At 41.7% G+C, this 15,313-nt stretch overlaps 1 protein-coding gene across 1 annotated transcript in view; it reads left to right on the forward strand.

The window, feature by feature from the left end:
- LOC112217150 (mucin-2) overlaps positions 1–14,683 on the forward strand; it is a 35,820-nt gene extending 21,137 nt beyond the window's left edge. The window contains exons 18-43 of the mRNA XM_042299973.1: positions 1,666–1,706; positions 1,825–1,913; positions 2,056–2,210; positions 2,466–2,604; positions 2,781–2,885; positions 3,180–3,377; positions 3,603–3,845; positions 4,179–4,335; positions 6,140–6,250; positions 6,488–6,629; positions 6,751–6,779; positions 6,997–9,234; positions 9,379–9,582; positions 9,783–10,024; positions 10,223–10,409; positions 10,526–10,739; positions 10,946–11,118; positions 11,357–11,426; positions 11,550–11,659; positions 12,550–12,581; positions 12,682–12,835; positions 12,942–12,979; positions 13,119–13,226; positions 13,326–13,365; positions 13,783–13,891; positions 14,028–14,683. Of these exons, the coding sequence (XP_042155907.1) occupies positions 1,666–1,706; positions 1,825–1,913; positions 2,056–2,210; positions 2,466–2,604; positions 2,781–2,885; positions 3,180–3,377; positions 3,603–3,845; positions 4,179–4,335; positions 6,140–6,250; positions 6,488–6,629; positions 6,751–6,779; positions 6,997–9,234; positions 9,379–9,582; positions 9,783–10,024; positions 10,223–10,409; positions 10,526–10,739; positions 10,946–11,118; positions 11,357–11,426; positions 11,550–11,659; positions 12,550–12,581; positions 12,682–12,835; positions 12,942–12,979; positions 13,119–13,226; positions 13,326–13,365; positions 13,783–13,891; positions 14,028–14,199 (5,500 nt within the window). The 3' untranslated portion in view covers positions 14,200–14,683. The remainder of the gene's footprint in view (positions 1–1,665; positions 1,707–1,824; positions 1,914–2,055; positions 2,211–2,465; positions 2,605–2,780; positions 2,886–3,179; positions 3,378–3,602; positions 3,846–4,178; positions 4,336–6,139; positions 6,251–6,487; positions 6,630–6,750; positions 6,780–6,996; positions 9,235–9,378; positions 9,583–9,782; positions 10,025–10,222; positions 10,410–10,525; positions 10,740–10,945; positions 11,119–11,356; positions 11,427–11,549; positions 11,660–12,549; positions 12,582–12,681; positions 12,836–12,941; positions 12,980–13,118; positions 13,227–13,325; positions 13,366–13,782; positions 13,892–14,027) is intronic.
- Positions 14,684–15,313: the final 630 nt, after the last annotated feature.

Raw genomic sequence — 15,313 nt, forward strand, 5'->3', positions numbered from 1 at the left:
AGCAAAAGGCTAGAGCTGCCGCTTTCCAGGAGCGGGACACTAATCTGGATGCTTATAAGAAATCCCGCTACGACCTCCAACGAGCCATCAAACTGTCAACACATCAATACGGGACTATTGTTGAATTCTACTATGCCGGATCTGACACTCATCAGATGTGGCAGGGCTTGCAAACACTCGTCAGATGTGTATGGGCTTCAAAATGTCTTTCTACTAAGCTATATGTAATTTTTAAGGTCCAAGGATCATTTAGCTATTTGACTTGACATTTTAAGACCCCTTGAAGTATACATGTTCTTTTTTTGGTCCTTACTGCTATTAGCCCATACAAACACATTGAATAACAGATTCACTACAAGGAACAGATATCAAAAGGAAGTTTGTTCTGAAGTGTCTCTCCTAAAAAGATATATAAGAAAGATAAGGAAACATTATTTGTTTAGTTTTTTATATATATATATATATATATATTTAACCCCATATTTTTGGCAATAAACAGTCTCTGTATACTGTATACTTCCATTAAATTTTTCAACTGGTACCTTTAGATGAGTCTTGAGGCCTGTGTGCGTCTTAGAGCAAAACAACTGTAGATGTTTGTGAGTCACACCTTTGCACAGGGGGTTGTGTAGCTCAAGCGGTTCAAAGACAGAACAGAAGTTGGCAGATCAGCCGTATCAACTATAGACAAGTCTTTTGACGCAAAATGGAGAAGACCGATTTTTGGGATGTGTCGTGGTCTGATAAACACCGGTTGAGCGTTGTAACCTTTCACCGCAAATGTGGAAGTACGGTGGATTGAGACGCTTCCAATGCAAAAAAAAACAGATCTCTAGCTTAAATTGACAGATATTTATGGGGATTTTTGTATTATGCTAATTAGATTTCCGTGGGGTGCAGGTTTAAAAAAAATTAAGCTGGTTAAGGGTCAAGGCCACAGGGCCAGACAGATTACCAGGATGTGTACTCAGAGCATGTGCTGACCAGCTGGCAAATGTCTTCACTGACATCTTCAACCTTTCTCTGACAGTCTGTAATATCTACATGTTTCAAGCAGACCACCATAGTCCCTGTGCCCAAGAACGCCAAGGTAACCTGTCTAAATGACTATCACCCCATAGTACTCACATCTGTAGACATGAAATGCTTTGAAAGACTGGTCATGGCTCACATCAACACCATCAACACCATCATTCCAGACACCCTGGATCCAGTCCAATTCGCGTACCACCCCAACAGATCCACAGATGACAAACTCTCTCTTGCACTCCACACTGCCCTCTCCCACCTGGAAAAGAGGAAAACCTATGTAAGAATGCTGTTCATTGACTACACCATAGTGTCTTCCAAGCTCATCACTAAGCTCAGGACCCTGGGACTGAACACCTGCCTCTGCAACTGACTCGATCAGATGGGCCACTCACAGGTGTTAAGGGTAGGCAACTACACATCCGTCACTCTGACCCTCGACATGGGCGTCCCTCAGGGGTACGTGCTTAGTCCCCTCCTGTACTCCCTGTTCACCCACAACTGCGTGGCTGCGCAGGATTCCAACACCATCATTACGTTTGCCGATGACACAGCGGTGGTTGGCCTGATCACTGATGACGATCAGACAGCCTATACACCAACATCTTACATCCACCTTTTTATACTCTTTTGCAGCAAATGTGAGGATGGAGAATTGCGGTGCTCTGAAGATTGTGGTAAATATATATTTTTATTTAATAGCCTCTTGATGGTCTAATTGTTACATGTTATTACAGTATTTTGTGTGTTTGATATGCCTTCAAATATAATACTGTATGTTACTGTCTGTTTCAGGTTGCACCCAGGGGAAGCTTTGTGTGCATTGCTCACAATTTGCCATAGACACAGCTCAAAAAACATGTGCCAGTCTGAGCAAACCAATAGTAAGTTCACAGAATTAGAGTTAACATAAAAAATGTAATAAAAAGTGAATATTTCATGCTAGCCCAAAAGTAGAACTGAAAACTGTTCATTGATTCAATTAGCTTTGAATTGTAATGAGACACTCATCTTCGTTGTTCCCAGAGTGCTGTTCAGAATTGTACAAGTGGCTGTTACTGTCCAGGGGGCCAGTTGGAAGACCATAGGGGTGTGTGTGTCACTGTGGACAACTGCACTTGTCAGTACAGCGGCAAAGTGTTCAAAGCAGGACAGAGTGTCAAGACCAACTGTAGAACATGGTGAGTGAGCCACAACTGTTGCCTTGCTACTTCTGACAAGGTACAAATCTGTCTTTCTACCCCTGAACAAGGCAGTTAACCCCACTGTTCCTAGGTCGTCATTGAAAATAAGAATTTGTTCTTAACTGACTTGCCTAGTTAAATAAAGGTCCAATTAAATTTAAATTTCCATCAATACATGACTAAGCAAAAAATTTTACTGAAGTGGAAGTTCAGAATCACCACCCTAAAAGTTTGTCTCCATCCACTTCCCAGCACCTGCCACCATGCCCAGTGGAGCTGTGTAGATGAACCATGCCCTGGTACATGCCTGGTGTATGGAAACGGACACTATCAAACCTTTGACTCTAAATGGTACCGCTACGATGGGAACTGTCAGTACACATTAGTGGAGGTGAGTCACAGAAGCCAATCTGATATCACCTTTTCATTGGGTTATCAAGCATTGTTCTTCATTTTGTTAGAGATATTTGTTTTGTTTTCTTTTCTATACTGCTGTGAAATTAATGGTACTGCTTCTTAAAAATAAAAAACATCTACAATTCTGCTGTTTTCTTCCTTCTCTCATAGGATGGCTGTGGTAGGGAAGCTGGGTCGTTTTCTGTCAAAGTGGAGAGTGTCCCGTGCTGTGACGAGGCTCTGACCTGTTCCCGGACCATCGTGTTAGACCTGCTGGTAATACACTTAGCTCACTTCTCTCCTCTGTCACGCCGTGCTTTTGAAGTCCATTATTATTAAATAGAACTACCCCTCAGTTTGTTTAGAATGTGTTTTGTTAAGTAGGACTAAGCACCACTTGGGATCACCAGGTAAATACTAATTGTATTGAATAATGTAAATACATATCAGAAAGTTTGCATGAAAATGACTTTTTTTTGCGAGTAATTTTCTACTGAATAGCTGTGGTAATAGGACTGTAGTATGGAGCGTTATTAACTTCCTTAATGAGGTGTTTGTCTTTTCTCTCAGGGTAATGTCACTCTGACTCTGAATGAAATGAAGGTGACGAGACGGCTCCAAGGGGGATGGGCTTCTCTGGAGGCGGAGCCTCTGTACTCCACCCACACTGTGGGCCTCTACATCATGATCTCAGTGCCTTCTAGAGGACTAACCCTCATCTGGGACAAACACACCCAACTTACCGTCATACTGGACGACCGTTGGAGGGTGAGTTCTCTCTATCTAGACGTTAAAGATGCAACCTGTAAGATTTCCCTATTGCTCGTTGATCATTGCAACTGCTGAAATAGAATTTCATAGCTACTAAGTACTGTTTAATATTAAGCTATGGTTAAGTTAGCACAACTGTCTTGCCTAAGTTAGTAACTCATAAATTAATTGGATTATTATTAATTAAGTTAATTACCTAATTAATCAGCTGTACTTTCACAGAACCGTGTGTGTGGACTTTGCGGGAACTTCGATTCCAACGAGATGAACGACCTGCAGATAAGTGGGTCATCGGTGGTGTCCAGCCCCCTCGCCTTCGGCAACAGCTGGAAGATGGCCACCCCCCCCTGCTCTGACGTGACCAATGAGGTGTTTCCGTGCCAGCGCCACTCTTACTGCTCCGCCTGGGCCGAGAGACGCTGTATGATCCTCAGGGGAGACACCTTTAAGGACTGCCACTTGAAGGTAAAGTTCGCTTAAAAGGACAGTTCACCCCAAATATTAAACACCTTTAATTAAGGACTGCCAAAGAGGTACGCTTAAAAGGTTAGTTTACCCCAAACATCACACACCTCCACTTAAAGGTAGGCTTAAAGAGATGTGGGTCCTTTGTAGCTCAGTTGGTAGATTATGGTGCTTTCAATGCCAGGATAGTGGGTTTGATTCCCACAAACACCCGTACAAGATATTTTAAATGTTTATGTACCCCTAAAAGCATCTGCTAAATTGCATGTATTATATAATTATGTAACACATTTAAGGAGACATTCCGTTAAGATGTTCTGCTTTGTTCTCCAGGTGGACCCAGAGCCCTACTACCAGGCCTGTGTGTTGGAGTCGTGCTCCTGTGAGTTTGAGGGGAAGTTCTTGGGTTTCTGTACGTCCGTGGCGGCCTACGCTGAGGCCTGCAGTGACCAGGACGTGTGTGTCCGCTGGAGAACGCCAGACATGTGCCGTACGTAAACACAACTGATGCAAATATGATTAAATACTGATGCAGTATTTCATTTAAAAGTAATGCTGACACTTTATTGTTGTTTTTTAAGTATGTGTTTAAGTATGAGCCTGCCCAAGTCTTTCAATTAAATGCTACTTACAGTGGAAGTCAGAAGTTTACATACACTTAGGTTTTCAAATGTCTTGTTAACAAACTATAGGTTTGGCAAGTCGGTTAGGACATCTACTTTGTGCATGACACAAAACATTTTTCCAACAATTGTTTACAGACAGATTATTTCACTTATAATTCACTGAATCACAATTCCAGTGGGTCAGAAGTTTATAGACGCTAAGTTGACTGTGCCTTTAAACAGCTTGGAAAATTCCAGAAAATTATGTCATGGCTTTGGAAGCTTCTGATAGCCTAATTGACATCATTTGAGTCAATTGGAGGTGTACCTGTGGATGTATTTCAAGGCCTACCTTCAAACTCAGTGCCTCTTTGCTTGACATCATGGGAACATCAAAAGAAATCAGCCAAGACCTCAGAAAAAAAATGTAGACCTCCACAAGACTGGTTCATCCTTGGGAGCAATTTCCAAATGCCTGAAGGTACCACGTTCATCTGTACAAACAATAGTAATCAAGTATAAACACCATGGGACCACGCAGCCGTCATACCGCCGTCATACCGCTCAGGAAGGAGACGCGTTCTGTCTCCTAGATATGAACGTACTTTGGTGTGAAAAGTGCAAATCAAACCCAAACCCAGGAAAGGACCTTGTGAAGATGCTGGAGGAAACAGGTACAAAAGTATCTATATCCACAGCAAACCAGGTCCTATATCGACACAACCTGAAAGTCCGCTCAGAAAGGGAGAAGCTACTTCTCCAAAACAGCCATAAAAAAAGCCAGACTATGGTTTGCAGCTGCACATGGGGACAAAGATCGTACTTTTTGGAGAAATGTCCTCTGGTCTGATGAAACAAAAATAAAACTGTTTGGCCATAATGACCACCGTTATGTTTGGAGGAAAGAGGGGGAGGCATGCAAGCCAACCGTGGAGTAAGGGGGTGTCAGCATCATGTTGTGGAGGTGCTTTGCTGCAGGAGGGACTGGTGCACTTCACAAAATAGATGGCATCACGAGGAAAGAAAATCATGTAGATATATTGAAGCAACATTTCGAGACATCAGTCAGGCAGTTAAAGCTTGGTCACAAATGGATTTTCCAAATGGACAATGACCCCAAGCATACTTTCAAAGTTGTGGCAAAATGGCTTAAGGGCAACAAAGTCAAAGTATTGGAGTGGCCATCACAAAGCCCTGACCTCAATCCCATAGACAATTTGTGGGCAGAACTGAAGAATCCTCTGCGAGCAAGGAGGCCTACAAACCTGACTCAGTAACACCAGCTCTGTCAGGAGGAACGGGCCAAAATTCACCCAACTTATTGTGGGAAGCTTGTGGAAGTCAACCCAAAACATTTGACCCATGTTAAACAATTTAAAGGCAATGCTACCAAATACTAATTGAGTGTATGTAAACTTCTGACCCACTGGGAATGTGATGAAATAAATAAAAGCTGAAATCAATCCTTCTCTCTACTATTATTTTGACATTTCTCATTCTTAAAATAAAGTGGTGATTCTAAATGACCTAAGACAGGCAATTTTTACGAGGATTAAATGTCAGGAATTGTGGAAAAACAGAGTTTAAATGTAGTTGGCTAAGGTGTATGTAAACATCCAACTTCAACTGTATATGTATGTGTTATTGAAACAGTGTTTAAATGAACTATTCCTTTACCTACCCATACAGCGGTATACTGCGACTACTACAATGAGCAGGGCCACAGTAGCTGGCACTACGATCCCTGTGGACAGATAAAGACCTGTGGCAAAAACAACCTCTTCACTGGCAAGCTGGAAGGTAACTGAACTGACTCAATTAATGGAAATGGTTGATCCATCTAACATGGTCCTGGATCTGTTTGTGCTGTCAAACCGACCTGTCACCAGGCTATGATCCCAGAACCAAATCTTGTGCACACTAATAGATAATTATGTTTAAGTTTACATGTATGTTTATATCTGTCATGAGAGATGAATCTATTCCTCACAGTGATGGTGACCTTAACGCTAACTTTGACATTGTCTCTGTGTGCAGGCTGCTACCCGAGATGCCCAGCAGAGGCTCCATACTATGATGAGAACAGAAGGAGTTGCTCCACTTTGGACAACTGCACCTGTTATTCCAATGAGACTACTGTTGAACCTGGTACAGTTATCAGGAAACCCACTGAGAAATGGTGAGTACCAATTTACAGTATACCAGTGCATGTAGGCCTATGTGAGGAAATGAGAAAGGGAAAATACATGTAACGTACAGGAGAATAGTAACTGATCTTTTCCTGTGTTCTCTGTCTACAGCACTTGTGAACAGGGACGTATTAACTGTGGTAAGTGGATATAAGTTATGACGGCATTAACATATTTGTAAATCAGTTAAGACTTTGATCACAATTGTGACGGACTTGTATTCAAGTATTATATTATCAGGAATGCAGGTCGCAGTTGTAAATGAGAACTTGTTCTCAACTGGCCTACCTGGTTAAATAAAGGTGAAATAAAAAAATGCAGTATTAACACATCCATTTATGTGATTTGCCTCTTTAGGTCCTGATCAAACCACCACATCTGAACCTACAACCACAGCTACACAATCAACTACAAGGAGAACTCCACCTGAACCTACAACAACTATACTGACTACTACACCTGAACCTACAACCACACCTAAACAACCCACTACTACACCTACAACCACACCTAAACAACCTACTACTACATATGAACCTACAACCACAGCTACACAATCAACTACAATGAGAACTACACCTGAAGCTATAACAACTATACTGACTACTACACCTGAACCTACAACCACACCTAAACAACCTACTACTACATATGAACCTACAACCACAGCTACACAATCAACTACAATGAGAACTACACCTGAAGCTATAACAACTATACTGACTACTACACCTGAACCTACAACCACACCTAAACAACCTACTACTACATATGAACCTACAACCACAGCTACACAATCAACTACAATGAGAACTACACCTGAAGCTATAACAACTATACTGACTACTACACCTGAACCTACAACCACACCTAAACAACCTACTACTACATATGAACCTACAACCACAGCTACACAATCAACTACAATGAGAACTACACCTGAAGCTACAACAACTATACTGACTACTCCACCTGAACCTACAACCACACCTAAACAACCTACTACTACATATGAACCTACAACCACAGCTACACAATCAACTACAATGAGAACTACACCTGAAGCTATAACAACTATACTGACTACTACACCTGAACCTACAACCACACCTAAACAACCTACTACTACATATGAACCTACAACCACAGCTACACAATCCACTACAATGAGAACTACACCTGAAGCTACAACAACTATACTGACTACTACACCTGAACCTACAACCACACCTAAACAACCTACTACTACATATGAACCTACAACCACAGCTACACAATCAACTACAATGAGAACTACACCTGAAGCTATAACAACTATACTGACTACTCCACCTGAACCTACAACCACACCTAAACAACCTACTACTACATATGAACCTACAACCACAGCTACACAATCAACTACAATGAGAACTACACCTGAAGCTACAACAACTATACTGACTACTACACCTGAACCTACAACCACACCTAAACAACCTACTACTACATATGAACCTACAACCACAGCTACACAATCAACTACAATGAGAACTACACCTGAAGCTACAACAACTATACTGACTACTACACCTGAACCTACAACCACACCTAAACAACCTACTACTACATATGAACCTACAACCACAGCTACACAATCAACTACAATGAGAACTACACCTGAAGCTACAACAACTATACTGACTACTACACCTGAACCTACAACCACACCTAAACAACCTACTACTACATATGAACCTACAACCACAGCTACACAATCAACTACAATGAGAACTACACCTGAAGCAACAACAACTATACTGACTACTACACCTGAATATACAACCACACCTAAACAACCTACTGCTGCATCTGAACCTACAACCACAGCTACACAATCAACTACAATGATAACTACACCTGAAGCTACAACAACTATACTGACTACTACACCTGAATATACAACCACACCTACACAACCGACTACAACAAGAACTACACCTGTACTTACGTCAACTATATTGACTATTACACCTGCATCTACAACTGCCCCTACACAACCCACTGTACTATTGATTACAACACCTGAATATACAACCACACTTCAACAACCCACTACAACACCTGAACCTACAACCTCACCTAAACAACCCACAACAACAAGAACCACACCTGAATATACAACCACACTATTCCCATCGATAGTTACAGGACCTACAAATATTCAACATAGTACAGGAGCTATGGTTGTGTTGAGTACTACAGCCGGACAAACCACTACTGCAGAAGCAACTACAGCATACATTGAAACTACAACTAAATTAGCATCTACACAACCCACAACTACATTCTCATATTCTACAACCAAATATGTTGAACCAACATCTACAACCGAACCAACTTCTTCACATACTGAAATGACAACCAAACCAACTCATTTTACTGAAATGACAACCAAACCAACATCTGAAGGACCATCGACTGAAGCTACAACCCTGTACACAAGTCAACCAACAACCTCCTCTACACGATCTCCCACTACCTCTGAATCGACAACATCTACGGGTCCAACAACATTGTCAACAACAATATCTACAGAGTCTACAACACGTACAAGTAGGCCAACATATTTAAATATATTTTTGGCAATTTGGATTGTTGATATTGGTTTATCTCTAAAATCTACACTAATGCTGACCTTACAAATAGATGTTAAAATTGTTCCACTATGTTTAAGTCAAATCTTCACCTTGTTTCCAGTTTGTGAGTGTAGAGACCTGAAGAGGAACAAGATATGGGTGTGTGGAGAGAAGTGGACAGAAGACTGCTTCAATAAGATTTGTAAGGGTGGGAAGATAGAGATGACTTCGGTCACCTGTCCGAATCCAGTTCGCCCCACCATGTGCCCCAGGGGACAGATGGTCAGAGTCTCAGACGGATGCTGTAACTACTGGAAGTGTAATTGTGAGTCTGGCTGCCTGTCTGTTCCTTTGTGTGAAGTGCCAGAGTTTGTCTATCCGTGGATCTTGTTTTTGAAGAGGGTTTTACTTCCTGCAAAGTCTGCTCTTTTTATGTCGTAGTTTTGTCTCCCTTATGGGAATGCACTTATTATAAGTCAGTTCCTCTCTTATTCCCCCTCTACTCTTATTCCCCCTGTCCCCCAGGTCATTGTAACCTCTATGGAGACCCTCACTACATCTCCTTCCAGGGTGTGACCTTTGACTTCCTGGATAATTGTACATACATCCTGGTCAAGGAGAAAACGCTGCGTCACCATCTGACTGTTACCGTGGACAACTACTTCTGTATTCCCGAGTTGGACGGCTCCTGTGCCAAAGGCATCATCCTGCAGTACCGGAACAACACGGCCACTGTCAGCATCGTACCGGATGAGTACAGGGTGAAGGTACTGCCGGTCTTCAACTTGATTTATTGATTGATTGGTTTAAGGATCCATTCATCCATCCATCCATTCATTAAATTATTTGTTAATTCATTCCAGTAGTCACCACATTTTGATTGATTGACTCTTGAATATATAGCCTTGATAGTGATCTTTCTGAGATCTCACTCACTCAAACCATTCTGCTCCTCTCTGTCCTAGTCTACTCTGAACCAGAAGAACGTTGAGCCTCCCTATGAGGAGAATGGTATCAGGTTTGAGACGACAGGCTATATGGTGTCTGTATACATCCCTGAGATACGCTCACATATCTCTCTCACACCATCCAACACTGTGACTGTCACCTTGGCCATGGAGCATTTCCTGAATAACACCCAAGGACAATGCGGTTTGTATTAGACAAGGAAGTGTGTGGTGCGTGCATGCCTGCCTGCATGCATGCGTGCATTCGTGTATGTATGGGTTCGTTACCAAGCTTGCGTTTACATCTTTGGCCATTGGCAGGTGTGTGCGGTGGGAGCTCTTGTGTGCGTAGAAGTGGGGAGACAGAAGCTGACAGCTGCTGTGATAAGACCGCCTATGACTGGATCTATGAGGACCCTCTGAAGCCTGAGTGTAGCGCTGCTCCCAGGGACATCCCTTGCCATCCTCCAGGCCCTCCTCCAAACAATACTACCAGCTGTCCTGGCAGCCCCCTCTGTGACCTTCTCCATCACCCGTAGGACGATTCAATTCAATATGATTTATTTCACATGATGATCTCCCAAATGGTCAAAAATCTGTGGTGTTTCATTCAATGTTGCTGCGACAGCATTATACATTATACTGAGACAAAACCATGCAACATACAAACTGATTTTGTTGTGTTGTAAAACTATTAGTTTTCCTGTATGTTGATCAGTCTAATGGTATGTGTCATTACAGAGTTTTTGCAGATTGCAGTAGATGGGTGGATCTGAGCCAGCTTGAGAAGAACTGTAGGTTTGATTCGTGTGGTAGGAACGACATGGCTTGTTCTCCTCTGGAGCAGGCTGCTGAGGAGTGTAAGAGAGCAGGCATCTGTGTGAACTGGAGACAACTCACCAACTGGACCTGTGGTAATTTAACTTATTTTTTTTGAAGTTTCTAAAACTTCCTGAAATGTATATTGGTGCTTGGAAAATCAACTGAGGTGTTGATTAAAAAAAATAAAGAAATGTAGTTGTATTTGTGTATTTATATATATATATATATATTTATCATCCATCATGGTGTACTGATGCTGGGGAAATCCATTAAGACACAAGGACAAGACGAGAGAAAGAACATTTCACTAATTAATTTTCTTTTTTTCAGCTATTGGGTGCCCAACAGGGATGGTGTACAGAGAGTGCCAAGGTCAATTGGATGACTACTGTCACGGAGGGTAACTGAATCCATCTCCCTGTGTCCTAACTATTTAACAGAGGACATTTTACGTGTCTAAATGTATTTTTAAAAAGTGTCTAAAAAGTTCAAGAGTCTTCTGTGTTCCACGTTCTTTTTGCAGAGTCCGCGTTCAAGGGAGAGTACAGGAGGAAGTTACGGCTGGATGTTTCTGTCTCAGAGGACAGTTCAGAGCTGAGGAGCACAAGATGATCTGTGTGTCGGAGTGTCCCTGTGAGTGGAGTTTGGATTCTCTCTTGAGCCTAGGGCCAAATCCAAACTTGAGAAATCCACTTGTATAGGTTGAAGTTGAGCTTGTGATCATCTGAGTTATGCTAAGACAGGGTTTCCCAAACTCGGTCCCCGGGACCCCAAGGGGTGCACATTTTGGGTTTTGCCTTAGCACTACACAGTTGATTCAAATAATCAACTAATCATCAAGCTTTGATAGTGTTATAGGGGTTAAAAATTAAAAATAAATAAAAACGTGCACCCCTTGGTGTCCCGAGGACTGAGTTTGGGAAACGCTATGCTATGAGCATCCCAAATCAGGATTTGGCCTGAACACATTGACTGCAATGACCTCCAGGTGTGCAATTTATACATACTATCAGGGTTGAATTGTAATTCAATTCCTTCTCCCTGTAAATTCCATTTAATTCAATTCTAATTCCAGGTCACTTTAAATTCAGAGATACTTGAATTAAATGACATGAATTAAATTCCCAATTCAATATTATCCCCAACAATTCCACATTCGAATTCAATTACTTCTGGCTTTCAGACTGATCATGTCACTGTTTAGACAGCCTAGCTATACTGGTAATATAGAGATACAAGTTGAAATGAATTTGAAATAAATCCTGCATTCATTTTGTCATACTTTGTGCATTCATTTCATTTCCTGGGAAATGTACAAATATTGTTTTCCAATTCACTTCCATAAATGTTATTCAATTCAAACAGTCCAAACAGTGTAACAGATTGTTGACATTCGATTTGAATTCAACATAAATTCTCCGCTTCATGAGTGAATTACAATTAGATTGGAATTGACCCCAACCATGCATGCTATACTGATGCTTTATGTGTTATAAGTTAAATCTCTTCGTTATGTCTTCCAGACTGCAAGGGTCCACTGGGAGAACACAAGCAGGTGAGAAGTCCATGTGCTTTCATGGCTCCATGATTTACAGCTCTGTTACAGGGGCTGATATACTGGTACTTTTTAGTATTAATGTTCTTCTGTTTTACAGCTTGGGGAGACATGGCAGTCCAACTGCCAGGTGTGTACGTGTAGCAACCAAACCAAGACCGAGGAGTGTCAACCTAACCCCTCCCCTCCCCCCCCACCTCTCTGCAGTCAGAACTCAGTCCTGGTTACCGGCTGCTGTGGCAAACAGACTTGTGGTAAGATAATGGATCTGATACGGAATAATAATAACGATGCATGTACAGGGTGTTTGTAAATACACTCACCTTCCTAGTGCTCACATGACCTCACTTTCCTTTGCAGTTGAGAAGACGTGTAACTATAATGGAAGGATCTACAAAGTAAGCATCCAGATGTTTAGAAATACCAACGTTATATGGCTACTGTAGGCTACTGTGGGGGGGGTGTATACATACACACAAGACCTTTGTACACATTGGCATCTCTTCTTATCTGATGTCTATGTGCCTGTTTGGTTAGGTGGGAGACAGATGGACAGACCTTGCCCTGCCTTGTGAGTCCTATAGCTGTACCAGAGAAGGCATTCAGACAGTGAGAAGGGTGTGTCCCCATCAGAACTGCTCAGAGGTACCCGCTGCTTTTTCAAATGTATTTATGAAGGCATCTTTTTTTTTCTCACAACGTATATAACTATATAACTTTTCAATGCGACTGTTTTGTTTCTAGGAGGACAGAGTATGGGACGAACAACATTGCTGCTACACATGTAAGCTAACTCTTATCCCCAGTCTGTGTTGTAGGTATTCGGTCATATCTGGTCACACTGACCATGAAGAGAGGGAGGGCCAGACATCTAGTGGTTGAACTGAGGTGGTTCACTTATTCACTGTGGACATTTCCACTGCAAGGAGAGACTAGAAAATCAACAACAATATAACGTTTCCTAGTCTTTGTATGTATTGCTTATAGCTCCAAGGGATGATTATGTACAATGTAACTCTGAACTGTATTAAAGGGTCAGTTCACAAAAAAAAACAATATTTAATATTTTGTTTGTCAGTGCTCTGTTAAAACAATTGTTAAAGTTTTCAACATAGAGCACTTTAGTTCAGAGAAAGAACTGTGATGACGATGAGGTTGATGCATTTTTCCCACTCACACACTGCCGTTGTCTCTACCCCAGGTAACCAGACCTGTGCTACCAGGGTTTCTAGTGTGAACATCACTGTAGACAACTGCACAGCAACACTACAGCTGCCCATGTGCCAAGGCCAGTGTGGGACAGAGACAAGGTAAGACTGGTCAGAGATGATTAATGCACTTATTGTACGTTGCTCTGGATAAGAGTGTGTGACATAACTACAATGTGAATGTCTTGTCTGGTCCTCTTCTCTTCTCCTTCCTCCCCTCCCTCTCTCTAAACCTCAGATGGATTGTTGCTCGCAGTGTTCTCCAACTGGAACAGAAGTGTGAGTGTTGCAGAGTGAGGAGTTATGAGAGGAAGTCAATGAATCTGACCTGTACTGGGGGCTCCGTTATGCCACACCTGTATGCACATGTTACCAGCTGCGAGTGCCAGAAGTGCAGTATATTGCAGTAAACATTGCCTTGTATTCTGAACGTATATACATGCACACAAACCAAAGAAAATCTATATTGAACTTATTATTATTAAGATGGTGAAAATGTGCCAAATCAATGGTTTTTCTAGATTCTGCAACCTTCTTATAATACTGTCTTGGTCGGTGTGTTGAGGGTATACTGTACGGTACGTGCAGAACAACAGCTTAATGTTTCCTTGGTGTAATAGGTTTTTCTATATTGCATATACTCTGTTCCAGTGCAGGAAGTGGACCATTGTATGTAGCATATCGTTGATTGCGTATGTATTCCATAGATTTCACATAGGAAATCTTCTAATGATCAACCCAGCACTTTTAGCACTTTTACAGCTAAATGACTGCAGCTCCAATTTGAAAGTGATTTTCTCATTTTATTGAAATGTTTATTTCAAGAACTGTAACCACTTTGATTTTGCTGATTTATTTTCAATAAAGTACTGAAGCCTCTACATTGAACAACCATTTACGTATCACGTATCAGTTGACTTTCGTTGATGAATTTGCATGAATTGAATTAACATGAGTATTGATTGAGATCAACCTGATACATTAACATCAGCATTGATTAGCTGAATTCAAAGAAAGTTGCTAATCCTATCAGAGCTATATAGGTGCACTATTACCTACCAATCAGGATCCGTTTCTATGGCTGCCAGGGGCTCTCAACCTTTCCTCTGCGGGGCCTACTGAGACACCCCTCTAATCTGGAGACCCCCTGTAAGAACAATATAAATATTTTCGGAGAACATTTTAAAGAGGAAACCCCCACTGAAATGAAATGGCACAATGTCAACTAACCCTTTTGTCTTCGTATTAAAACAATAACATATTCACCTTAAAACAACTAACAGTGCTCTCCCATAAAATGTTGTGTTCTTGTTGCTGATGTTTCTCTATTCATGATGGCATGTTCACGGTTTTTCCATGCTTTTCCAGAGACCCGTCAGAACTCTGTAAGGCCCACTAGGTGTTCTAGCTCCCCTGGTTGAGAACCATTGTTCCACAGCCTCCTGTCCCATCCTCAGTTGAGGGAGAGCGACATTGTTTGGAAACTCTACAACAAAGGCCTGGAAGACTTTGAACAGGCACGGT

The sequence above is a fragment of the Oncorhynchus tshawytscha genome, linkage group LG17 (assembly GCF_018296145.1).
Source record: "Oncorhynchus tshawytscha isolate Ot180627B linkage group LG17, Otsh_v2.0, whole genome shotgun sequence".
NCBI lineage: Eukaryota > Metazoa > Chordata > Actinopteri > Salmoniformes > Salmonidae > Oncorhynchus > Oncorhynchus tshawytscha.